The sequence below is a fragment of the Phytophthora cinnamomi genome (genome assembly GCF_018691715.1).
Source record: "Phytophthora cinnamomi strain GKB4 chromosome Unknown Contig14, whole genome shotgun sequence".
NCBI classification, from domain to species: Eukaryota; Oomycota; class Peronosporomycetes; order Peronosporales; family Peronosporaceae; genus Phytophthora; species Phytophthora cinnamomi.
In genome coordinates, this window is record NW_027150947.1 from 2,207,194 (window position 1) to 2,233,575 (window position 26,382).

The following is a 26,382-nucleotide window of genomic DNA, read 5'->3' on the forward strand; positions in this document are numbered from 1 at the left end:
TTCGCTCACAAGACAAGAAGCGAGCGCCTGCGCAAGTGGAGAGAGAGGAGCGAACTGCGCAGGCAAGAGGAGAAGAAGAAGAAGAGGAGGAGGAACTCGGCGTTGCTGTCGTCTCTCCGCGATGAGTGACCAGCGCTACATCAAGGAGGGATGGCTCATGAAGCGCAGCCGGTCGGGCCGCGTCGTGGCCAACTGGCGGCGGAGGTACTTCCGCTTGACCCGCACCGAGCTGCTGTACTACAAGTCGCCGCAAGACCCGGCGCCGCGCCGCCGCTACGAGCTGACACTGGATTCCAATGTGCTCCGCACGAATGACCAAGGGTACCCGCTGTGCATCGTGTTCCAGCCCGCGCCCGGGCAGCCGAGTTTCTTCATGCAGGCCGAGAATGAAGTGGAGAAGGACGAGTGGCTCACCGCCATCTACAACGCCTACCGTCGAACTCCGGACGTGGCACAACAATCGATGCCGACCCCGGAAGTGCCAAAGGCCGATCCTGCCCCTTCGACAGCACCGATGCCTCCTCAGCCGCCGCCACCACCTCCCCCACCGGCCAGGATCTTGCTTGACGTCACCGTCGAGGAGGCGCGCAAGCTCAAAGCAGCCGACTTTAACGGGAAAAGCGACCCATACTGCGTTGTCAAGCTTGTGGGCAAAGATGGACAACTTATCGACATCGAGGAGAAGAAGACTGACGTGAAAACGTCCACGTTAGAACCGGAGTGGAGAAAACACTTTCAAATTGGCAGGGTTGTCGACTTGAATACAGTGAAGGCTGTCCAGTTTGACTTGTGGGATCATGATACGTTCAAGAGGCACGACAGCTTGGGGTCGGTCCAAGTGCCATTCTCGAGATTCAGTGTGTCGCCAGCAAGCATGGCCCAGTCAAACCCCATTGATGACTGGTTCCGTGTGGAGCCGCCAAAGAAGACTGGATTCTCGTCGTCCCCGCGACGCAACGACACCCGAGAAAAGGAGCACGTTGTGAAGGATTGGGGCGAATTGCACGTTCGGATGAGCATATCTGGACCCAACCTTGTTGATTTTTTCCACGCTACAGAACTGGAATTTGTGCCGACGAGTCCTGTTGCTACGGTGAGCAACGAGCACACTGACAACCGCTTAGAGGTTACTGTCATTGCAGCGAGGGACCTCATCAGCGCCGATCTCAATAATTCGTCAGACCCTTACTGCGAGCTCACCCTCCTCGATGATCATGGGAAACCTATACCAGGGGAATACGCCACAACTGCTATAATGCATCGTACGCGCAACCCAGCGTGGGCTAACGAGCACCACGTCTTCGGCTTAATTTGCCATATTGAGAAGGCAGCCAGCCTCAAAGCAAGGGTTATCGACTACGACAAGTCCAACAAGAATGATCCTCTTGGGTTTGTTCTTATCGGTTTGGATCAACTCTCGGCTCACAAGTGGACGGAATGGCACGTTCTTCAACCCGAACAAGACATGGTTGTTCGCGATAATCTTGGCGAGATCCAGCTACAACTCTGGTTGATTGGGGAGAGACGCGGTGAATATGCTCGCCGGCTGAAAATTCACAAGGAGCTGAATAAGAAAGCACACAACCAGTCCGTTGAGCAACTTGAGCATGAAAATGCTCAATTTCAACTCCATGATGCCGCTTGTAAACTTGATGGAGCCCGTATACCGTGTGCAGCGTCTGACTATCAGTCTCGCGACCCACGATTTTATGGAATCAATGGATGCATCCACTATTTAAACACCCAGATCTCACGTGCTCATCAAGAAAAAACATCACCCGATGAAGGTTTTCAAGCACGAGTTGGCGTGGAAGGCCAAGCGCTGCTTGAAATATCGGTAATTCAAGCGTCAGATCTCAAGCTGAACCGAAACCAGGCTAATGATCCTGGCAACACACCAACTCCATACGCGGTTATTGAGATCGACCCCTCCGTATGTGTTGAGGAATGCAAACGTACAAGTGCTCCGTTATCTCCTCAAAAAAGCAAGCGGATCGCAGCAGCCGCATCGGATGCACGCAACACAATGTTTTCAAAACGCACTCAAGCAGAAGTATCTTTGCATCGACCAAAGCTTGTGAAAAACGAAATGCGATCGGAAAAGTCTACGGAAGTCAACCCTGACAAGCCTGTTTTGAAAGTGCAGATCCTTACGGGGCATGGACTCAGCCCGGCCGATTTGAATGGATACAGTGATCCGTATTGCACGCTTTCTATCACTGATCGCACGACAGGTAAGGACATTGAAACGGAAAAGAAGCGTACGGCGGTGATATCAAAAACTCTCAACCCTGTGTGGTCCCACGAGAACTTCATATTTGGCAATGTAAGTTTCCAAATCATGTCGCTTTCAATTTTACAAACAAGAGTATTAACTTGGGTATTATTCATTGTGTTCACACAGAATGCCCCTCTTTCTGAGGCGAGATCTCTGTTGATTCATGTAAAAGACCACAACAATATTGGAAGAAGCACTCCTCTTGGACGTGTGGAAATTCCTTTGTACGATCTCTGTCGGGCGTCTGCGGACTTTACGTCAATCTCGTCGAAAGAAGTTGTGAAGCGATATGAACTTCAACCCGAGCCTTGGATGAAAAAGCATGCAAAGCATTTGGGTGAGCTTTGCATTCAGACTGAAATGGTTGGAAATGCAACAGTGCTGGCCGAGCTGATGCAGCGGATGTCTAACATTCCGATGGAAAAATCGTTGAGCATCCTTAGCTTTTCGGAGGCAAATATACAGAGCGAAGTTTCTATGCAGATGAGCATGTCAGCAGCAGACTTTGACGAGTCCGAGCTGGAAGATGAAACGACCGAAATCATTCAGCGCGGAGTTCCAATACGAACCTCAACGTCGAAAGTACTTGTCAAGAATACAGCCACCTGGCGCAAGGAAAAATTCTCGTTCTCGCTATCGTATCCAGGAATATTTAGCGAACCAAAGTATCCAACCATTGAAACTCAGCTGCTCCAGCTCCGTATTCATGAGGCTCGGAATCTTTTGCTCTCCGACGCAGCAGGCAATCCTACGAGCCGTGGTTTCTTAAAACCTGAGACGGAACTTTCAAGTGAGAGTCGGCATCAGAAACAAAGCGGGCGTGCTCTAGACACTGCAAACATTTTCTTCACTATCATTCCTGTTCGTGGTGATGGGACGTTGGAAGAAGCTGAGCGAGCGCAGAGTCTAACTGTATACAATTCACGTGATCCGACTTGGCCTAAGGAAAAGTTTGTCTTTGGGAAGATCAAGGACATCTCCAATGTGTCATACCTTTCTCTTCACTTGTACGGACGAGACGTGCAGAGCGATGAGCAAGCAGTTCTGTCCAAGTTGCTTCCAGACGAAGAAAAACAGGCGGATGAACTTCCTAAGAAAACGCTCAAGCGCCTTCAGTTGCACAAGTTATCCCCGGCTGGAGAAATCGACGATGATGGTTTCGAGATCTTGCAATATGATCAGCGAGTATTGGCTTTTCGTGGTGGCGAGGACGGTGGACGCTTTTACCCGGCACGTGTTCAGAGGTACATTCCATTTCCACGCGATGAATACGAGGTCCATTTCGAGGACAAAATCGAGACGATCGAGGACCTTCGAAACCTGCTTTCTTTTGACGTCGAAGGGGTGGTTCAAGCGGTGCGCAACGACGGCAGAGTTGACGTTATTGTCGAGCGCGAATCCAGTGGGAGCGTACACTCAAAAGACAGTTCACGCTATACTGTCATGCCAACTCAGCTGATTCCACTGGAAAAAGGTCTAACGGATGAAGTGCAGATGGTAATGGCCAGACGCTTCAACAACAAGAACGAAGGATTGAAGCAGTGGAAGAAAATGCAGCACGAGTTTTCTGGCATCGTCATCGATATTTCATCGGTGTCAAATCTTTTAATGCCAATCTACGACGGTAGCGGAAAACTTCTGGATCTCAAACCTCTTGATGAGACCAACGAACCTTCGTGCCGGCTAACTTTACTGGGTAACCCTGGCCAAACCGACGACGACCTTTTCAAACTGAACGACCACGGCGAGCTTCTCGTGACAGAAACAATTGCAGTATCTAGTAAGCGAACGTGGGAGAAAGGCAGTGCTTTGGAGGCTACTGTTGAACTTGATTCTGCAGCAGAACTTTCAGACGATGAGGCTGAAGCAAATGACGGAACCGAACCAACGATAGGTGACAGAGCACCGACTACAGATTTCGAGATATCGCCCCAAGCTCAAGCAGCAAACTGTGGAGATACTGAAATGATCCTATTCCAGAAGAAACCGTTGGTACTTGGCGTGCGTTCATCGAAACCTGATTGCAAGGAGTCTGAATCAGACGATGATATGGGCAAAGAGCACGTAGATACAATGCAAGCCGATAGGGGGTCTCGAATTCTGAAAATGACTTCGAGTATTTTGATCCGTGTGAACGCTAAAATTGAGATGACTGGTGCAAACGAGGCGGAGAACAAGGCTGCTAAAACGCCAAAGAATAAGGCTACTAAAGCAAAGGTGCCTTCCAAAAGAATGGTGGAGCGCACTATAGGGTATGCAAGAGTGGATCTTGCCAGCCTGGAGCTTGGAGAGAAAGAATTGCGGTTGGAAATTGTTCCCGTCGATGCTGCATCTGCTAGACCATTGCAGCAAAGTGGAAAGGAGGATACCGTGCCTTATTACCTGTCCTTGGGATCCCTGCTCGTCGATATTACAACACACCTCGACACCCCCCAGTCTCAGCAAACGCCAGGGGACGCGAACAAAACAGACGTGAAGGAACCCCGGTTGTGGGACCGCGAGTTAAGCACGTGGTACAACCACCAGTTGGAAACAGAGCCATCATCTATCTATACGCGTGGAGCGACATGGATTGAGCGGCGTCAATTTCTTCGTTCGTCATTGACACCTCTGGGGAACGCTCAAATCGACGCGTTGCACACTATTCTCGTGGTTATCATGAAGCGTATTGTAAACATTCTTCGCGAAATCCGCCAGTTCGAGAATTTTGAAATGCTTTCTGTTGATGAGATGCGGAAGTGCCGTCTAATTCATACCGTGAATGCAATTCCAAACAGCGAAAACCTTGGCCTTACCATGGAGAAGCTGTCGCCAGATACGCGAAGAGAGATTGTTGTAGGATTGGAAAACGAACTGTTGGATTTAGCAGGAGTGAAACGCGAGGATAATGTTCCTAAACCTGGTATCTCTCGTGAGGAGTGGGTTGATATGCGGACCAAACGGCAACAACTTCTCCGCGAGCATGGTGATTTTTTTATGTCAACGAGTACGTCGATTCTCTCAGTTCCACGAAGCTTCACTGGCAAAGGGATCATTGCTTGGATACTGCGTAAACCCCCTGTGTTGTGTTCGGGTAAATGGAGAGAATACTCGAAGGACCCAGCACGTGCTGCTATCAAATTAGGCTGGGATGCTAAAGATATGGTCAAGGGGCTTGGAGCGCTTCGTGAACCGATTGACGAAAGTGATGCGTTACAGTGGATGAGTGCATTGTGCGCTGCTGGCTTTGTTGAAAATGTCACTCCAGGAATTGTTACTATAGCTGACTTCGGCAAGCGACAAGTCTTCCTGGAGAACAGGGCAGACCGTTTCTACCGGTTGCACGAGATAGACATGTGGATGGAGAAACTACCACGCGAAAACAGTTTGTACCCCTTGGATCTCGTCCAGGAGATTGACTGCTACTGCCCCCCAATGTCGAACGCACTAAAAGAACACACTGGTAGCGACCCCAACGACACCGTCAAGCATAACAAAATTTATCGTAAAAAACTTACGGAGCATTGCGATGGATTCCTTGGGATGCATTCGATGATATCCGACATACTGTTCTCTGTGAAGGGCTGGGCGTCGCGATTACCATCCGTCATTAGAAAACCCGACGAACATACAACTGAAAAGACGGAAGAGACTTCACAAGCTGTTGAAAAGCTGCTGTGGAACTGGAGGTATTGTCTGTTCATACCGAGTCGTAGACAACTATACATGTACGAGCACGAATCCTCCACGTATCCGATGGCCTTCATGGATATGGCCTGTGCAGGGTGCAAAGTAGCCTACAATGTGAAAGGCGGCTGGCTTGATATTATGAATCCAGCAGTGTACACAAGGAAACCGGACTCGCGAGACTACGCCCCAGCCACCACAGAAGCTCTTGCTGAAATGACAAAGACTCGTGAAAAAGAGGGGCGAGTCATTGAGCTTAAAACCCCAAATACTCAGAAGTGGATTCATGCGCTTGCACGCTCAGGTGTTTGCGTTGAGATGCGTCCAGGTCAGAGGGTACTTATGAAGCGATTAAACCCCATTGTTTTGCAGCAAAAGTGTAACAAACATGCGACGAGATTTAAGCCCAACGACCTGGAGGGGAGCTTCCACCGTCTGCTCAATCGTTTATTTGGGCACGACAAGGAGTTGTCACATCAAGATCGTGAAAGGGAGAGGAGAGACCAGCGTGCACAAGTGCGAAGTGAGCTGAAAAAGGCAGGCGCCGAAGGTGATGTGGTGATGGCGTACTATGGTAAAGGAAAACAGCCAAAGTCCAAGCCTATGTACAGCGGCAATTTCAAGAATGGCTCGCTATACTCCGCGCGCATTCTTCGTATTCGCACTCCATTCACTGAGGAGCATTATCCGTTTAAGACAAAATACGACATGAGGAACGAGGAGTTGGTTCCAAAGGATCTCATGAAGCTTTTGGCCAAGTATAGTGTGGTTGATCATGATTCTTGGTTGGACTTGCCGAAGTCGCAGCGTGACATGTTCCTACTTTATGATGTAGAGTATAGTCATGCCAACGAACGCATTGTCGAAGAAGGGCTGATGAGGGTGCATATTCGCACGAATGAAGGGGATCTCGACCCTCAAAAAGTGAGTGAAAAGTGCACAGATCTCAACATTATGTTCAAGGCCACCGACCTAGAGAACTGTGTTTCACGAATGCTGAAGCATCGATACCAGCACAAACCATTAGGCGTTCTTAAAATCCCTATCACGATGATTTCGCCTCACCGTACGATCGACGCATGGTATCCTCTTGCACCAGCTAGCGACATGCTCCAGAAAACGCGGCTTGGTCAGATCAGGGTGGAGCTTAAACGTGTGCAAAAGCGAGAAATAAAGCGCAGCGCCAAGGTACTTGAAGCAGTGACGAGTGAGATTTCGTCGCAGCCGGCAAAAGAGAACAAATTGACACCACAAGACACTTCAAGCAAAACCAACAAGAAAAAGAATCCGTTCACTGTCGGGCGCGAACCATCCTTTGTTAAGGTTTCGATCTTGGAGGGACGAAGTCTACGGGTAGCGGATTTGTTCACAAGCGACCCATTCGTGGAGATTGTCTTGTTAGATGATGAAGACTCCAAGGAGCAAGACACGGGGTTAAAGACGGATATTAAGATGAAAACCCTCAACCCAAAGTGGGAAAACCAGGAGTTCCTTCTGGGCAAGACCGAGAAAACCATGCTCAGCAACAAGAAAGGTGTGTTACTCCGCGTGATGGACTACGATGCAACTTCTGCGAATGATCCGCTAGGTTGTGCAATTATCGAATTCCAACGAAGCGAAACAGGGTACATTCGGGGGTTGATGATGAGACATGCTGATACATCGGGGAATTCTGTGGGAGAAGAGCTGAAGTTAGATGAAGACAATCGAGGTGTCGTTGAAGCGATGCTGCTTCCTTATTCAGGTCAAAGAAGTCCAAAGAAAAAAACATCTGCGCCCGACGGGTTGCTTGGGAAGTTGCGAATTATGGTTGAGATTATCCGCAACGAAAACTACGTGGACCCAACCATTAAACTGCTCGAAACAAGTTTCTCAGCCGAGATCGCAATCAAGAAGGTCGATCCACTCGGAGACTTGGGCGCGTATAATCTTTATTTCCAGCCTCATGGTGAAGGCGGGCTGAGAATTCAGTACATTCCAGCTTCTGAAGATCTTGGGCTTGGGAATCCGCACATGGTCAAGGATCTGCTTCAGATTTCTGCCTTTCATACCGAAGATGATCCTGAAAATGCACCGTTACCGCGAGACGCGTATAAAATTCTTGGGCGAACATACGATCTAGCGAAGGTGGATTATATCACTGTACGCTTGGTTTCAGACACCACTGGGAGGGTGTTCGAAGGACAGCTGGGCAAATTAGATCGAAAATCCGAGCGACAATCAGACGGCAAACAGGAGAATAGGCCGAAATTCTCTCTGAAAACCCCAATGCAATGTGCAAGCTTTCGCAACGAAACAATCGTCTTAACCGAGCAAGGGGACTCCAAGCAAAAGGTGACTTTGACATTCGATCTGAACTTGATTGGAATCCTTCGGGCAGACCGTGTCAGACGAGTCTTGGCCGATACCTTCCGCTTGTCCGGACTTACATTTGACTCGCGAACATTCAACAGCGGACGGTACAATCCTCACGTGGAAAAAGACGCATGGACCTTTCTGTGGGATACATGTCGACCGAACACGTCCTTGTGCCGCAACGCTTCCGATGAACTTCTAGCTCAAGAATTGCTCAATCAGGTGCGAATCATGAGCCAGGCGACAAAGATTCACTGGAAAATTACGCCTCAACTCTTGGCATATGTGTTTGAGATCGTGTTTTCCAGTGGAGAAAGGGATCATCTGTCGTATGCGGATGCAGTTGCTTTGGACGACATACTTAATCGATGGTCACGCGTAATATCACATGTGAACGAAGCCAAAGACTATATAACTGGGAATTTTCATGGGATGAAGACACCACGTCTACTCGAAGCACTTTTCATGGAGTGCGAGTGGACTGGATTCGATTTCTCGTCTTTACAAGATGCCAACCTCAGTCCAAAACGTGGCGCTCGTGATACATTCTTTTACGAGAAGATGAGTCCATTATGCGTTGGGGACCGAGTGACCGCCCAGTTGTCATTTCTCAAACATGCGGGCGTATTCGTGGACGTAGAGCTCCGTAGTGGTGAATTCGTAGCAGCGACAATTGTGAAGGAGTGCGGAAATGACCACTACGATATCAAACTGATAGGCGTCTGCTCGAAAGAAACCGTGTTTGTGTACGCGCAGTGTACCGATGACAATCCAGAGCAACCGCAAGAGATTAAACATGGGCGTCTTGCAAGAATCAAATGCAAGGATGAAATGCAACATCCAGAAAAACCCTATCTAATTGAATTCCTAGACAAGCAGGACCCCCTTGAAGAGCGATTAGCAAGTGAACCTAGGGATGTGACCATCACGACGGTAGAAGGGGTAATTCTCATGGCTCAGTTTCAGAAAGACGATTGCGTGCGAGTTAGTAAAGAGAGTCAAGTAGGTTCTTCGAAATCTTCCAGTAATGTGCAGCTCCGACTCGCAAAGGTTTCGCACAACCACGGAAATGCTCGATATGATGTCACGTACATTGATGGTCGCTGGCCAACTGAGGAAAAGTCAGTGGCGCGGAAGCGTTTAAGCGCACTGAGCGATGATGCGTTATATGATGGAAAAGTGATCGGCACTAGCGTTGGTGCTATCATGAATGATTCGCCCCCTACGGTGATGTACAACGTCCTGCTCGAGAATGGTGAGTTGGTTGTGTGTTTGGATCGAAGCTTGCTACGCGATCGTCAGCAGTTCTTTGCGGCAGACGCAGCTTTTCTTGGAGCTGCCTTCAGCTCAAATTTGCAGTGTAGAGATCCATCAGCCCCTACGGATAAGTTCAATGATCTTTGGTGGGGTAGCCACGAAGTGTTAACTGTATACGCTATGCTTTCGGCCCCAGTGAAATCTATTCAAGCTCGCCACCCAACAACTAACTCGCTTATCCCAGGAGATCTTGCTGATAAAAACGGAAAACAGTCGGGTTTCCTTGGCCAATACCATGGATTTGTCAAGGGAGAGAATTTGGACAAAGCGGAGGCAGCGCGGCTTGAGTTGGTGTACAAAGCAGCATGCAAACGTCGCACTTTTAACTCATTTTCAAAGAGTACACCGCAGTTTGACAAGAAAAACTGTTTCTGCCTGACTGTGGCCCGACCGCCTCTCGTACAAATTCACGGATTCGTCCGACTCAACGTATCTTCCGAATCGGAGGTGCTTTTCAAGAATTTGGCACTAGCTACTCTGACCAAAACGTCTGGATCAGTCGTGCCACTTTTTCAGAGACTCCTGCGTGCAGAATGCGCTGCCACATCGCGATCTGTTTCCAAAGAGTGTTATGTGGTAATCGACCATGTGAAAATGGAGTTCAACAGCTCGCCTACTCAAAAACACGTGTTGGATATTAAACTCGCTGATAAACCGCTCGTCGAAAGTGAAGCAATTCTCAAAGATTTGTGTGAAGCATCGTTGACGGATGCTTTTGCTGACATCGCGTTCCTGCTGACCATACCGTACGATAATCAAACGGATATCAGCGATGCCTTGGCCACAGCTTATGAAGATGCTGCCACTATTTGTAGGCGGTTACAGGACGTAACCACGTTAGCCTTGGATGGAGATGTGGAGATGCCAGAATCCGTTGCTGTGGATAAAGCACCGTGGACCTTAGCGATTTCAGGCAAACCTACCGCGTCACTCCCTCTTACGTTCACTAATTCAAGTCGAAGACGCGATTTGAAACCGAAAGTATCTCTTGCGCCCCATGAGGACATCCGGGTCCAGGTTTGCGATTCGGACAATCGTATTCACGAGCTGCATTTCCGAATGCGTGATGTTTTACAAGAAGCCAGCGTTCGTAGAACAGTCACCCCCTATATCAATGCTGAAGTGGATTTAGAGCCGTCCAAGGATTTGAGCAATGGCTTAACATCTCGGTGCTCCGTTCAATTCAAGACGCACACCGGCAAGAACGATGGAAATCCTGTATACGTGCCGATTTCAGATGTAAAGTTCGACATGCTTCGTGTGAACGTATTGGAGGCGAGTAACATGATTCTAAAAGAAAAAGTAGGGACAGAGGGACTCGTTGTCGATGTGCTGCTCGTTTCAAGCGACTTTCGAAACCACATGTCCACCGAGAAAAGGATTACCACGCCATTTGGAGTTCAGCTTTCTCCTGCAGGCGAAATCATACCTGACCACGGAAAAACCGGTTATCCCCAAAATTCGACTTTTTCGTTGACGCTTTCAAAGGATATCACGATATCTAACACAAGGTCTGAGATGCCGTCTGCAATTTGGAGATCAAGGCAGGGCGACATTGATTTTAAATATCCTGGAATTGATTTGGATCGTGTCTCTGGAGTGAAGCTGGTTGTCCGTGATAAGAAAACACAGGCTAAGATTGGAGCTGTCACGATTCCAATGACCACCATCGATGAATCTCCTTCGGCGAGCGACAAATTAAAACCTAAAGACGAGCCAATCCTACGCCTGAATCAAGAGGGATCAGGACGAAAGCGCGTGGTTGGGACGATCTCGTTGACTATTGCACGTATAAAAAAGATTGACAAGAAATCCCAAGAAGTGTACGCTAAGCAGCTCAGAACAAGTATGGAATTTTGGAGCATTTGCCCAAAAGAACTACTTAAGACGACACTTCAAGAGCGTGAAAAAAAGCTCGCCTCCAGTTTCCTGGCCTCTGGTCCACCTGTTTCTGGCGGGGGGAACCTTTTGCTAGAAGACCCTCTTGAAATGGAGATCCAACTGCAAAAAATCTCTCAAGCTCGACGTATACTGGGAACACTTGATGCGATATACGATGCGGTGTCCTCTGGCACTGTTGACACCAAGACATCGTCAAAAGAAGCGGCGAGTAATAGCAAAGCTAGCAGAGATCTGACTTCGCGCGCTATTGAACAACTGCGTCGTTCTGCTCAAAGCACAAAGTCGTTTGTAAAAGAGACGGCACACGATTTGGGTCTGGGTGACTACTTGACTGAACGAAGACTGCCATGGTCCATTGACGCGATTGTTGATGAAAACAAGCCACTTCGGGGTGATGTGGTGGTTGTTGAGGCAAACGTAACTACATGTACACACCGTGTGCGTGACGATGTTAGAAAACTTCATGAGATGTTCATGAAGCGTTATATTCCAAAGTTGAACGAGCTATATGTCTTAGATTCCCAGGGAGAACAGGTTCAAATCGCTAAAGGCGAACGGCTGCTGTCATTCTTTGATACCGAAGTTGACGAACTAGAGTATGACGATCAACAAGTTCGCCATCGGCTGTACCAACGACTCCGCTTGGCAAAACTAGTTCAGGTGCTCGAAATGATCATGAGGGCCTCAGTGCGTGTAAAAGTGATGGATGAAGACCGCAACAACGTCGACATTTATTTGGGCACTGCTTGTATACCGCTGATGGACCTTCTCGACCAGCAGCCACGTGATGACATGTATCAACTTCTCTTCTTGCCTACTACAAATTTGCGTGGTACCGCATACGCTGTCCAAACCCCCGGAGGAGTCGACAGGGGAAAAGTTCGCTTGCGTCTTCATTTCAAACTGTCCGAAAGTTCATTTTTTGAGCAGGCGATTAACGTGTACAAGTTGTGGAAAGAAAAGTATATTGCACAGCATGAAGCAGCACGCCGACGCATCCACGACGCCGTTGTACCAGCCCAACGTCGGCGCTGGATGACTATGAAAGGATACTTAGACGAACTCACGATGCAGTCGAAAGGTAAATTGCATTGGGAGCGCACACCTGTGTTGCTTAGCCTCGTGTGGGATATATTTGTCTTACAGGAAAGCTCTCCAGCACACAGTAAAAAGAAATCTGTTGGTGCAGACGAGCTAGAATATACGCAGAAGGTGACACAAATGACAAATGACTACCGGGGTGCGGTGATGAAGGTCCACGAACGCTGGGTCAATCTGCAACCTAAGTTGGATGAACTCCTAAATATTCAAGCGGCAGACCTGATTCATGCGCAACGCACACCAGATCTGATCAATGATGTCGAGATGGAAGTCGAAGGCCTCGATGTTGGACTGAGTACTGCTTGGCATCAAGTGAAGCAAAAGTGGAAGGTGTTGCTGGATGCGTTGGAGGAGCTTGTGAGTATGCAAGAGCGCAAGTTAAACTTGACACGCGCGCCACTGCTCTTGAAGATTGTGGAGAAGCGCTGCAGCAAGGGACTTAATACTCGGCATGCAGAGGCGGTCTCGAATATCCAGTCCCGCTGGATGGCTATTACACAACCAAATGGTCCGTTGAGTGAGTTGCGGATGATGGAGAAGAAGGGGCTGCACTGGCGGCGCACACATGAGCTGCTGCTGCTGCTCGATGAACAGTGCGAGGGCTTTGCAGATGTGGATGACAGAGCGCTTCAAATTGTCCAAAATAGGTGGGAACAGGTGCAAGAATGGCTGGATGAAGTTGTTCAAATGCAGTTGCAGCACTCGATTGATTGTGAGCATACGCCGTTCATCCTGGAAAAAATACACTTGTGGAGACCTTCGCGGATGAGACGGCAGGACGAGTTGAACAAAGCTGACAAACGATCAAATTCAATGGGAATAATTCCACCTTCTCCGAAAAGTAAGGACGATGTAAGCAGTAGGCCGCGTGGATTATACCAACAAAGTTCCAGTAGCCGTTTATCGTCTGAGGGGAGTTTTAGGTCCGAGGGCGGTGTAGAAGACAGTGGGCAACTAGAAGGTATGATCGAATGGTACGCCATCGAGGAAGCGAAGTTCGAGCTTGAGCGAATTCCGTATCACCGCATTGCAACGGAAGCAGAGAAGAAAAACTGGTTGCCTTATTCACGCGATGGGAAGGACACGCGTCTTATGATTACTCAAGAAGAGATGGTATTCACCCCTGCAAATGTTCGTTTCGCGTTGGAAGAGCGTGGCGTCATTCCGACGACTTCGAACTTTGATCCAACTAACACGGACACGGCAGCAAGCATCAAGCCTAAATATGAAGCGTGGGTCTCTCCGAGTCTTGCCGATCCGGAATCAGGCTCTCAGTCGGTAACTCTGCCAATAGCCGTCAGCACTGAGATTTCTCAACTTGAAAAGCTACTAGAAAAACGCCGCGATGACAGTCAACAAACGTTTTCACTGCCTAATCCGGAACGCGTGGCCGAGCTATACGAAGCGATCGAGAGTCTTGGGAAAACGGATTTGCTTTGGAACGTTGACCATGTTGTGAGTAAGAACCGTGAGCTGGCAGTACCTGAAAACTACCAGCTGCTCCTACGGGAGATGACGATACGACAGATTCCAACGACCGAAGTTGAGAATCTAGTAAAGTCGCTAGCATTTGCAATGCAGAGGGAGGTGCTGATCGAGAAGGGTATTACTGTCCCAACGACAGCTAACCCCACGACACTGCTTCAATTAATGCATCGCTACCAGATCAAGGAAGTCACTCTGCCAAAGGATACTGGCTCCATTCAGATGCTACTCCAGGAACGAGGAATGGACCGCAAAGGTGATCCTGTGATGTTGCGAGGGATTCGCATCGGTACGCAATCAACTGGAGCTGCTAGCATTCAGGCATCTTCAGGTGCGGCCTCATCCACTAAGGCACTCAACACGGGACTGGGTATTATCGACACGCAGATCGAGTTGCTTCGCAAAACGCTTCTTCTCGAAGCCCTGCTCAAGCGGAACTCATTGATTCGCACTTTTGCCGGGGAATCGCACGTTCTTGATGAGGAAATCGAAAGGATGCATGCCGATATGTTTGCGGCCGCTGTTGAAAGCGCGGAAGTCGACGTCAGTGGTGATTATTTGACGCTGGTGGAACGGTTCCAGCGCCAGCTCGTACACGAATCATACACTAGACGACTCGCTGAGTACGCGGCTCTTGATCGCTGTGTGCGAGCTCTACTCGGAAAGGATAGGGACGAGATCGTCACGAAGGAAGATATTGCCATGGAGCTGCACAATGTGAATAAGCGGGTTATTGGTGCAAATTATCGACTGCCTCCTGAAGCCTTTACGGAAGACGAGCTCAAAAAGGCAGCTAGTGCAGGGCGCATTCGTTCTCCCAGCGATGAAATGCTTGAACGTTGCCCGAAGGGCAAGAATGCCAGTGCGATGGCGCACTACGCAGCTATCAGTTATGGTGCTAATGTCTTCCAGGAGGTAACCAGCTTTCGATCACGAGTGGATCCTACGAAAAACAGGTTGTCTGACAGCTTACCATACGACGAATGCAGCACTCTTGATGGTGTTGCGATTCCAAAGCAACGGAAAAAGTCATCTATTAGTCAGTCAATAGCGGATTGGCTGCTCGGATTTGACACGTCGGCACTAAATATCAAGCGAAAGCTAAGCGCTGCTCATCGGCAGCGACTTGAGTGGGCCTCTGCCGCTTTCACGTTGCGAAATCGGTGGCTACAGTGTGGTCTTGGATGGTGCGATCATACCTTTGGAGAAGGCGTCGGAGTGAAGGTTCTGCTTGATCGTCTGCTACTTTTCGAGGCTGCGAATAAGATGGATATGGTGAAGACGGAGATGCTCCTCAGAGAGGTCCGTGATAAGACCTCAAGGTTGCGTGAACGCGAACAGGAGGCGCAAACGAAACTTGAGGAACGGTACCAGTCGAACCTTGAGCTCCTCGAGCAGCTCGTGACGCTCGCGGAACGCTGCATGAACAACCGGAAGCTGCATTCCGAAGAGACCCCGGTGCTACTGCATAAGCTCGAACAAGTGTGTATTGTTCCAAGTGGACTCAACGAAAGACACCGAGAAGCTTATCACACGGTTGCAACCCACTGGCTGCCACAGCAACAGCATCTCTCGGAGCTCGCGAAGATGCACAGGGAGGGCACGTTCAGCATTTCCCGCACGCCAGAATTGTTGGGAAGAATGAAATACCACACAGAAGGCAAAGCGGGATCAGAAGAGCTCAACGAAGAAAAGGTGGCCGCTTCTGCCCAGCGCGTTGCTCCCGAGCTGCAAGCAACTTTTGTGGACCGTAAGCTGAACGAGGTTCGGCTTGGACAACGTAAAGAGCCGTCCAGTTTGCATTTGGATCTGAGCGAGGATGAAGACGCCACTAACCAGTCGGTCGACGACGCAGCCTGGAAGGAGCTGTCCCATTCTAAGCGGGTCGTCCAGCCGTTATCGCCTCACGAGAAACAGGCAAGCTGGAAGTTAGTGAAGAACGCCGTAGCTGCAAATGCGGCATTGTCAGCGAGTTCGCCAAAGAAAGACAAGGTTGACAAATTGAAGGTGGAGATCGGACCCAAGGTCACGGCGCAGCCTGCTTCTCCTCGGAGAAAGTTGTCCCTGAGTGAGGAGCTGAAAGTGTTGTTGCGTTCACCAACGCAGTGGCTTACGGGATCAAGCCTTCAAGAGGAAACCATCGCACCCGAGCTGTATTTCCCCAAGGAAGTTGTCTTGGAAACTCCTGGCACGTCGCTGGCCGGCCCAATTAGCAAGTAAACCAACAGTAACCTCGCACTTGGTTGCTGTGCTCTAGGCCAACAAATCGATAATACATAAGATAACTTGATACTTTTGCTCTCATGATATATTTGCTGAAAGATAATAGTGCTGATAGTGATAGTTGCTTGCGCTTGTTACTGTTCCCTCTGCACACGCAACTCGCGGTTGAGATAGTAGCCTGACTTGTGCAAATACGTTGGCGGCAGCTCGATGGCGCGATTTTGCTCCAACACCTGCAGAAAAAAATCACCGTGTTAGACAAACATTGGAGTAGAATATCAACAGTGGCAACACCACCTACTCGGTTGGAAAACAGTTCGAAGTCGTCCTCAGTCATGGGTCCGTAGAGAAGACTCCATTTACCGTCCACGAGCACAAAATAGTAGCGCTCGTTTTCGCCGTGTTCGTACCAGCCTTCCTCACCCTGAACTGTACCGGGACAAGCATTCAGAATCCCACTCGAATTCTTGCTGCTGTGCTGCTTTTTGCTTCCGCCGCCCAAGAATGATCGCATCTTCTCGCCGATTTGCCTGCCCAGGGTCGATTTGCCGCCATTCTGCTTTGAAGACGACGTGATTGAGCCCCTACGCCCTTCATCATCTTTACGACCCGTGGACGCGTTCGTCGCCTGTCCTTCTGACGAGCCTTCGCTCCGTTCCGTCTCGTCCTTCTTCCCTCGGTCTCGGTCACGGTCTCGATCGGGCTCCTCTTTCTTGCTGGACGCTGCAGTAGTAGTCTTCGTGTCGGACGGTTTTTCGTCGGACTTCATATCTAGCTGGCTCACCCCCTTCTCCGCCTCCTGCACTGCCGCAGCCAGCTTCTTCTTCTCGGCCTTCCGTGCCGACCGAGATCCTTCCTCGGGCTCAGAATCGTTGTCATTTTTGTCGCGGCGCTTCTTGCTACGTCTAGAGCGCCGCTTGTAGTCGCTGTCGTCATCGTCGTCGTCCTCACTAGAACTTCGTCGGTGTCGGTGTCGACGACGACGTCGTCTCCGCCGGTAGCTCGCGTCCGAATCATCGGAAGACGTTGACTCTGAATCGCTATCGCTTGATCCACGTCGATGGCGGCGACGACGCCCGTGGCGGACACTGCGTTTTCCTCCATCGCTCTCACTGGACTCACTGCTATCTACATCACGATGACGCTTCTTCTTGGAGCGTTTACTTTTACTACGAGAGCGTTCCGTTTCTTCAGGCGCAGCTCGGGACCTGGCAGTATTTGTAGGCTCCTCAACACCCGAAGTTCCGCCTCGCTGCCCTTCATCGGCTGCTTCTCGATCCTGACGATGCTTTTTACTCTTCTTCCTGCTCTTGCGCGGAGACTCGTTGCCTTCATCCTCAGCGTTGGTAGTTTCTTTTCGAGGAGAACGCGCAGTGACGGGAGCTGTTTCCTCCGGTTCACTCGCGTCGTTCGCCTCACGCTTCTCCTTCTTACGTTTCTCCTTCTTTAGTTTCTTGCGCTGCTTTTCAGCCGCGCGCTGCGCTTCTTCATCCGCCATCGTACTCCCCTTGCTATTGGCGTTGTCTGCTTCTGCCCCGCTGTCGAGGAATTCCAAGTAAGAGGACGGCACGTAGCCCACTTCGTCACTCGCTTCGCATTTGAGGTACCCGGTGCGCTTCGTGGACAGCACCTTCACGACATCTCCCGTGCGTAATGACAACTCCTCCTCCCCAGAAGCCTTGCGGTCGCGCACGACTCGAGCCATTGTCGCTCCTTCCTCGTTGCCAGACTTGGCACCGGCAGACCGCGCGGTGTTGGTAGTCGATCTACTGGTTGACAGTGGCGACCCACGCGCCGTCCCGCCGCCCGACTCGGTGTTATCCACGTACGTAGTCGTCATTCCACCGCCGAGCGGCGTGTTCGAGTACGAGTCGATGGAGTCATTGGTCAAGCCCTTGACCTGGCGCACCGCCTGCTTGGGCTTGGTTGTGAGCGCCGGCAGCATGCTCCCGCCGTCGCGTACACGCTGTTCGTGTCGCCGACACTGTTGGGCTCTTGTTGGTGACGCTTTTTCGTAGTAGCGCAGCTATCGGGAACGAGACCGGCGACAGGCACAAGCTTGACGCGGGCTGAGCTGCACGCAGAGCGCGAGGTCGACTGTTACCATCAGACAGCCCCACGGAAATAACTCCACGTCCTAGCGGCTGCATTTAGGCTCGACGCTCTCGATGGAGACAGCCGAGAATAGGCGCAAGGTGTTCTGGCCCAACGCAGAGCTGGAGCTCAGCACATTTCGTCACCGCGCAGAGATACCAGCAGGGGGCTATTTCCCGCCGCAGATCTCCGACGAACGAACATCCGCTCTGCTCTGCTCGGTCTTACCGTTGACTTTACTCTTATCAAAATTGCTTCGCTTACTATCCTTCGTGGCCAAAAGCTGCTTGGTCGTGGACGAATAGACTCTCGCACGGTCCAAACACCTCAGGACAATGACAACCATCACGTTCCACGTTGAAGCTGACTGCAACATGTGACGTGTGAGACAATGCCTCAACTAAACATGCGACGTGTGCGAAAAATAAAACTCAACTAAACCATGTGACGTGTGAGCAAATCCTCAAATTACTTCGTGGCCAGTCATCCATCCATCGACGATGGTGAGGTCTCACTACGGCCCCACGGATGCGTCCCCGCCGCCGTACCGCGCGCTATGTGTGCGCTCGGGCAACGTGGTGGCCCTCGGGCTGTCGAAAACCGCGTCCGTGAACTGCGCGGGCATGGCGCTGCTCCGGGTGTTCCAGGGCAACGTGGAGGTGCTGGGCTTCCGGCCGCCGCTGGGCGTGTACTTCTCGTTGCACTCGCCCAAATGGAACAACCTGCTGGTGATCGAGGGCCGACCGGGCAATGAAGACACACAGGCGCCGTTTGGACCCGCCAACGCCAGTTTGTTGCATGTTATGGAGCCCAATCTGCCCTCCGAGGCGCTGAACGAGGACGAGGAGATCGCGGCCGACCGACTGGCCATGCAGCTCGTGGACGACTTCCCCATCGTGCTGGTGCTGCGGGCCGTCCCGCTCACGTTCGGCAACGTGTCGAGCTTCTACGAGAACGCGCGGCCCGAGAAGCTGGCGGCGGTGCTGCCGGGCTTCAAGATGATCGTCGCCAAGCACAACCAGAACGACCTGGCCGACCTCACGGGCGGCGTAGACATCGCGAGCCCCGCACCCGCCAATGCAGACCCGCTGCACCATGACTGGAAGTCGCAGAAGCGCGTGCTGGCGGAGCTCGTGGTGGTGGATTCGTTCAGGACCGTGCAGTGCACGGAGCCGTGGCAAACGACGGTGGACAGACTGCAGGCGAGTCTGCTGGCGGAGGAACACCCCGTCTCGCAGAAGATCGTCGTTTGCGGCGGCAAGGGCGTGGGGAAGTCGACGTTCTGTCGGTATTTAGTCAACAGGCTGCTCGCGAAGTTCGGGACGGTGGCCTTCCTAGACACAGATTTGGGGCAGAGTGAGTTGACGCCGTCTGGTCTTGTGGCGCTTCACGCCTTGACGACGCCGTTGCTTGGTCCCGGGTTTTCGCACATGAAGAACCCGATTCGGTCGTTTTTCTGTGGGAATACCAACCCGGGGAATGATCCCTTGTACTACATGAAGGCAGTCAAGAGTTTGCTGCGTCTGTATGAAGCCAAATGGGGAGGCCAAGCTGCTGAAAGTAGTGGGAAGGCGAGTCCGGGAAAGCGACAACGCGCGTGCGTGCCGCTGGTCATTAACACGGACGGATGGATCAAAAGTATGGGGCATGACCTGCTGTGCAACGTCATTCAGGAGACGAACCCCGACCATGTCGTGCAGTTACTGGCCGCGACGAAGAACAAACAGTTTGACGTCCCTACCGAAGGCAGGTGGCGTATCCACGGAGTTCCGCCTTGGGATCCAGTCGGCGTCACACAGCCTGCTCGCAGCTCCAAGGAGATGCGAATCTATCGATTCCACTCGTACTTCCTGGCTCGGACACCTTGCAGCCTCCCGCGGGCGTTGCTGCAGAACCTGCAGGTGCTGTCAGAGAAGAATCGCGTGGACGGCGATATCTACCGCGCGTACGCTCAACTGACGCCGTTCGCCGTGTCGTTCGACCAAGTTGACATCGCCTTCGCAGGCGCCTCCGTGCCCCCCAGTCAGCTTTTGTTCTCGTTGAACGCGTGCGTCGTGGGTCTGTGCATCAACCCCAACTACAAACCTGTCGAGCGCGAGGAATCCGAATCGTGTGAAGGACCGCCACGCATTGTGTTGCAGCCTGTGCACGCTCCGTGCCTGGGCGTCGGCATCATCCGAGCCGTGGATGCTGAGAAGCGGCAGTTGTTCATCCTGAGCCCGCTGCCTCTATCGATATTGAGGCGCGTCAACCTACTGGTGCGTAGTAGCATGCCGCTCGGCAACATCATCCTCTCCGCTCAAGAACCAGCGCAAGCCCCGTACGTTGTGACCGACGTCGTATCATCAGACGGCACTGGTTCCGGCGCCATGCAGAGCCGCAACAACCTCAAACGTAAGCGCGACGGCAAGTAACCAAGCAAACAAACAACGAGTCTAGCAGCCAGAACCGAATCACGTATAGAACGATAGATGTTCACTATTTCATGGACTACGCCGATTGATCCCATTTGGGGGAACAGCTACAGCATTTCTCGCTTTCGACGCCTCTAGCTGCTGATGACGCAGATCTCGTTGTGCTTGGAGTCTCGGTAGCGTGCGAGACACTCGTCCATGTCGATCTCCGGCTCAGGCCACGTGTCCAGCGTGAGTGCGAGTTCTTGGCTTCCCTTCCACCACTGCCACTCGAATGTGCCCGCCCCATTCAGCATTGACAAGGCGTCTCCGGCTTGCCAGCTTGACCTTGCTTCACTTTCCGATGGCGACCATAATGAAAGCCCCGAGAGCAGCAACACCCACGGAATGATTGCCACGAACACCAACACCACGCGAATCATCTGATGAGCAACACTGGAATCGGAGATACAATATGGACTCGAAAGATCGGGCACGTCGGTTCGCCTTTTGACTTCCACGGATCCAAGCTGGAATGTGTCCTTTGCCATGCAGGAAAAGACGGCAACATTTGTTTAACTTACTAGCTATGGTTCTCGTATTCTCACCGAGCAAAGTCAGGATGATATTGCCACGGTCTGAACACCACTTTCGCGCTGGGTAGACTCACCTACGGCAAGGTGCTTACCACAACAAAAGCTTTCAGGCGGCTCACATATGACTACTTCACCACCTCGAACGTCCATTTTGATTTGGCATTTTCCTTAACATTGCACTGTCGTACGACCGACCTAGAAGTTCCTGGATGGATCCAGAAGCTGTCGCGACACAATAAAATCAACTAACGTTGAGCACCGCGGTGAGCTGCAAGTTGCCACCCTGAGTCGATCGAGGAACCCACAGCCGCAACGAACCACCTCCAGTACCCGGGAGGCCCAGAAACCCAGGACGCCACCGATCCAAGTACAGTGTTTTGCCTTCCAGCCTCGTCAAGTTTGACCGCCACTTCACCACTTGGCCTGCAGGCACACTCACCTCGTCGATCTTGTCACCGCCGGATTTGATGTTCACGGCCACGTCCTCGGTATCAACGCTTTTGAAGGTAATCGTGGCGGTGCCGTCGCCAATCCTCGTCCACATGCCGTCACTGTTGTTGAAAGCGCCTTTTACGATGGACATGCCCAGCGCCTTTTTCACACTACCGTCGTCTATCTCGCCGACGAGCTCCGTGGGCGCGCAGATCGGCTGGAAAAACTCGGAAATGACCGACGAGACGTACCACCAGTCCCAAATGGCGTAGAAACCCATGGCTCTGTCTGCAACTTTGAAAGTGTACTCTTTGGCACTGAGGAAAGTGCCGTTGCTGCTGGTTCCGGAGCTGATCAGGTCGTCTACGATGGCCGCAAACGTCTTGCGCAGAGTTCCGCGTCTGACGTAGGCCGTCGCCTCATCCGATTCGGCGATCAACTCGTTCATGCAGTTGTTTGTCGCGACAGGGATGTCGTGGAGTACGAGGTTCGACTCGCTCATGATCACTCGGATATCGCCCTCGGAGATGCCTGGGTTTAGTCGACGCAACTCGGCCACAGTCATCCACGTGCGATCCAGCAGGCGCTTCATGTCGAAGCCACAGGTCGAATTGGACTTGAGTGCCGTCTTCAAGGACGTGATATCCGCCTCCTTCAGCGATTTTACTGTCTCGCCCAGCGTGATGTTTTTCATGAAGCTCGCAAACCTATCCCAACTGGACACGATGGCGGCGCCGTTCGCTATGATTTCTCGCAGCGCATACTCGGCAGTGGTGAGCACGCTGTCAGCAAACTTGACTTCATCCGACGCTTTTCCCCCCATACAATAGGAGATCGTCACGGGGATGTCGATAATGACGTTGTCGGACTGGTAAAGGATGGCAAGAAGTTTGTCTGCGGGTGTATCTGGATTGTAAACCATGATGTAGCGGATGTACTTGATGAGCGACTTGGTGAGGCTGAGCAAGTATTTGGTGCACTTGATAGCGAGTTGAATACCCTTGGCCCACTTGGACATATCGCCGTACAGGTCCCACGAAGCAAGCGCCAACGTGGTCTGGATCACGACGGCCGTCTTGCTCAGGATTGCGAGCGTGCAGTCGTCGTTTTGTCGGATGCACTCGAGGCCGCACTCGACGGGATACGAATACGGACACTCCATCCAGCACACGCCGAGTGTCTTGTGGAACGTCGCCGGACACGTCTTCGCGATGTGCGTTTTGCGCCAGCACGCGGACGAGATCGACGTGTCGAGCGCAGAGCCAACCCAGTTCATGTAGGTGGACTCGATCGTGCTGGTGGCGTTCATCACGCTGCCGAACTTGAACGCAGCGTTCAGGGACCCAATCGCCACCTTGGATGCCGCTGCAGACCCGGTGTTTGAGTTGTCGTCCACGGAGTCATCGTCTCTCTCTTCGTCCCTGGTGTCTTCCGAGCCGCCATGATCTTGCTCTCGTGCCTCGTCACGGGTGTTTGGCAAAGATGCTGACTCATGTTCGTTGTCGTCTGCGACGTCGCTTGTGTAATTGATGTTCGACTTGGTTGGAGCCTCTGTTGCATCTGTTGGTCCGTAGGTGGTAGAATAATTGGCAGGAGCGACTGTGGCGAGCGGGATTGCGGTTGTGCTCTTTCCGAATGAGTAGATCGTTGCCGACGACGTTGCCATGAGTGTTAAAGCAATGATAACGACCAGTACCGCTGGCTTTGCCATCGTAAGTGTGAAGGCGCGGAGCCAGAATTGAAAGTGAAATTGTTGGACAGGGCGCTTTTGTTCGCCTCCGGGTGGGTTGCCATTTGCTAGTCGTTGAGGCCTTGGGAACTGCACTTGCTACACAGTGAAACGACAACAAAGCCGTCATGATCAAAACGTGCTGCTTCCAATCGCGAGTATTATTTTTGAGCGCTGGATTACCAGATGGCTTACCGGCGGGCTCAGCAATGAAGGGTGCAAGTTAAAGCAACATTACACGCACACGTCAATAACAGCCTCTTCGCAAAAATCAGAGGTCCTGATTGTTGCAGAACCAACAAATCGTACATCCAACGAACGGTACCAGATAAAAACGCGTCAAACCTGGGGACTGGAATCTAATCCGAATTAAGGTAATCAGAATTTGACACTGCCACATTCCCGCCAATTCTTACACGATTTTGATAACGCTTCGTATTGTATTGCATCACTTACAGTATCTTGAAAAGGGGGGGAAAAATATCGCGACGTGCGTCAAGTGATGCCCTCGTATTGTATATCTTGATGAATATGTAACACTTGAAGTACACAATATGGATTCTTACTAGCCAGGCACAAATCTAAAACCTGGATAACTTTTATCGATAATTGTTTTATTTTACTGCCAACGTTACTTCAAAAGATGACAATGTCGACTTAAATGCTAATATGCCTCAGACTGAAATTGAGAAGCAGCTAACGTTTCGGAGCATCGGAGTGTCCAAACAAGTAAATCTTTGTCGACGGCATCCTGCTGAGAGTCACTGCGAAGGCAACGAGCAGTACTATTATTTTGTCATCTGAAATGTGGTGATTGGGATTGGTAAACATTTTAACATCATCAAAACGTTCTGTTTCCATTCGTAAACATTATTCTAGGCTGTGGTGATTGCCAGATGGGGTACTGGTCCGCTTTGTGAAGGGTGCATGTCAGGCGCGGTTCTGCGATAACCTGTTGTACGCGACAAGGAAACATTCGGCAACATACAGAATCTCACAACTTGTAAGTCACAAGGAACTGCGCTGGATCAACGAAAAGGGCGGACAAATTGGGAGATTATTCAAAAGTGGCGCAGCTCAACATTCGCCAAAAAATCACGCTCTCGTTCGCTGTACCAGGACTCTGTCAGCTTCCATAATGTACGTGAAATATCACTGAAAGCTTCACCTCGGATGCATTTTGTTGCGGTGTCATTAAATAGGCAGAATGCATTCGTCAACACAAAAATCAGCTGACGTTGAGCACCGCGGTGAGCTGCAAGTTGCCACCCTGAGTCGACCGAGGAATCCACAGCCGCAACGAACCGCCTCCAGTACCCGGGAGGCCCAGAAACCCAGGACGCCACCGATCCAAGTACAGTGTTTTGCCTTCCAGCCTCGTCAAGTTTGACCGCCACTTCACCACTTGGCCTGCAGGCACACTCACCTCGTCGATCTTGTCACCGCCGGATTTGATGTTCACGGCCACGTCCTCGGTATCAACGCTTTTGAAGGTAATCGTGGCGGTGCCGTCGCCAATCCTCGTCCACATGCCGTCACTGTTGTTGAAAGCGCCTTTTACGATGGACATGCCCAGCGCCTTTTTCACACTACCGTCGTCTATCTCGCCGACGAGCTCCGTGGGCGCGCAGATCGGCTGGAAAAACTCGGAAATGACCGACGAGACGTACCACCAGTCCCAAATGGCGTAGAAACCCATGGCTCTGTCTGCAACTTTGAAAGTGTACTCTTTGGCACTGAGGAAAGTGCCGTTGCTGCTGGTTCCGGAGCTGATCAGGTCGTCTACGATGGCCGCAAACGTCTTGCGCAGAGTTCCGCGTCTGACGTAGGCCGTCGCCTCATCCGATTCGGCGATCAACTCGTTCATGCAGTTGTTTGTCGCGACAGGGATGTCGTGGAGTACGAGGTTCGACTCGCTCATGATCACTCGGATATCGCCCTCGGAGATGCCTGGGTTTAGTCGACGCAACTCGGCCACAGTCATCCACGTGCGATCCAGCAGGCGCTTCATGTCGAAGCCACAGGTCGAATTGGACTTGAGTGCCGTCTTCAAGGACGTGATATCCGCCTCCTTCAGCGATTTTACTGTCTCGCCCAGCGTGATGTTTTTCATGAAGCTCGCAAACCTATCCCAACTGGACACGATGGCGGCGCCGTTCGCTATGATTTCTCGCAGCGCATACTCGGCAGTGGTGAGCACGCTGTCAGCAAACTTGACTTCATCCGACGCTTTTCCCCCCATACAATAGGAGATCGTCACGGGGATGTCGATAATGACGTTGTCGGACTGGTAAAGGATGGCAAGAAGCTTGTCTGCGGGTGTATCTGGATTGTAAACCATGATGTAGCGGATGTACTTGATGAGCGACTTGGTGAGGCTGAGCAAGTATTTGGTGCACTTGATAGCGAGTTGAATACCCTTGGCCCACTTGGACATATCGCCGTACAGGTCCCACGAAGCAAGCGCCAACGTGGTCTGGATCACGACGGCCGTCTTGCTCAGGATTGCGAGCGTGCAGTCGTCGTTTTGTCGGATGCACTCGAGGCCGCACTCGACGGGATACGAATACGGACACTCCATCCAGCACACGCCGAGTGTCTTGTGGAACGTCGCCGGACACGTCTTCGCGATGTGCGTTTTGCGCCAGCACGCGGACGAGATCGACGTGTCGAGCGCAGAGCCAACCCAGTTCATGTAGGTGGACTCGATCGTGCTGGTGGCGTTCATCACGCTGCCGAACTTGAACGCAGCGTTCAGGGACCCAATCGCCACCTTGGATGCCGCTGCAGACCCGGTGTTTGAGTTGTCGT

General features: G+C 51.4%; 4 protein-coding genes across 4 annotated transcripts; 2 read left to right on the top strand and 2 right to left on the bottom strand.

The window, feature by feature from the left end:
• Positions 1 to 121: 121 nt before the first annotated feature.
• IUM83_01427 (Arrestin domain-containing protein B) lies at positions 122 to 16,324 on the top strand (the record flags this gene model as incomplete). Its single annotated transcript, XM_067925282.1, has 5 exons — positions 122 to 1,093; positions 2,147 to 2,326; positions 2,405 to 7,478; positions 13,560 to 15,019; positions 15,329 to 16,324. The coding sequence occupies 5 exons, from the start codon at positions 122 to 124 to the stop codon at positions 16,322 to 16,324; spliced, it is 8,682 nt and encodes a 2,893-aa protein (XP_067797691.1).
• Positions 16,325 to 16,461: 137 nt separating this feature from the next.
• IUM83_01428 (Variant SH3 domain) lies at positions 16,462 to 18,272 on the bottom strand (the record flags this gene model as incomplete). The annotated part of the gene is made up of 2 exons (XM_067925283.1): positions 16,462 to 16,560; positions 16,629 to 18,272. The coding sequence occupies 2 exons, from the start codon at positions 18,270 to 18,272 to the stop codon at positions 16,462 to 16,464; spliced, it is 1,743 nt and encodes a 580-aa protein (XP_067797358.1).
• A 649-nt stretch (positions 18,273 to 18,921) lies between these two features.
• On the top strand, positions 18,922 to 20,835 carry IUM83_01429 (Polynucleotide 5'-hydroxyl-kinase NOL9; the record flags this gene model as incomplete). The annotated part of the gene is made up of 1 exon (XM_067925284.1): positions 18,922 to 20,835. The coding sequence occupies one exon, from the start codon at positions 18,922 to 18,924 to the stop codon at positions 20,833 to 20,835; it is 1,914 nt and encodes a 637-aa protein (XP_067797285.1).
• Positions 20,836 to 20,969: 134 nt separating this feature from the next.
• On the bottom strand, positions 20,970 to 21,257 carry IUM83_01430 (uncharacterized protein; the record flags this gene model as incomplete). The annotated part of the gene is made up of 1 exon (XM_067925285.1): positions 20,970 to 21,257. One exon carries the CDS (start codon positions 21,255 to 21,257, stop codon positions 20,970 to 20,972), a length of 288 nt encoding a protein of 95 aa, XP_067797562.1.
• Between the last annotated feature and the right edge of the window lie 5,125 nt (positions 21,258 to 26,382).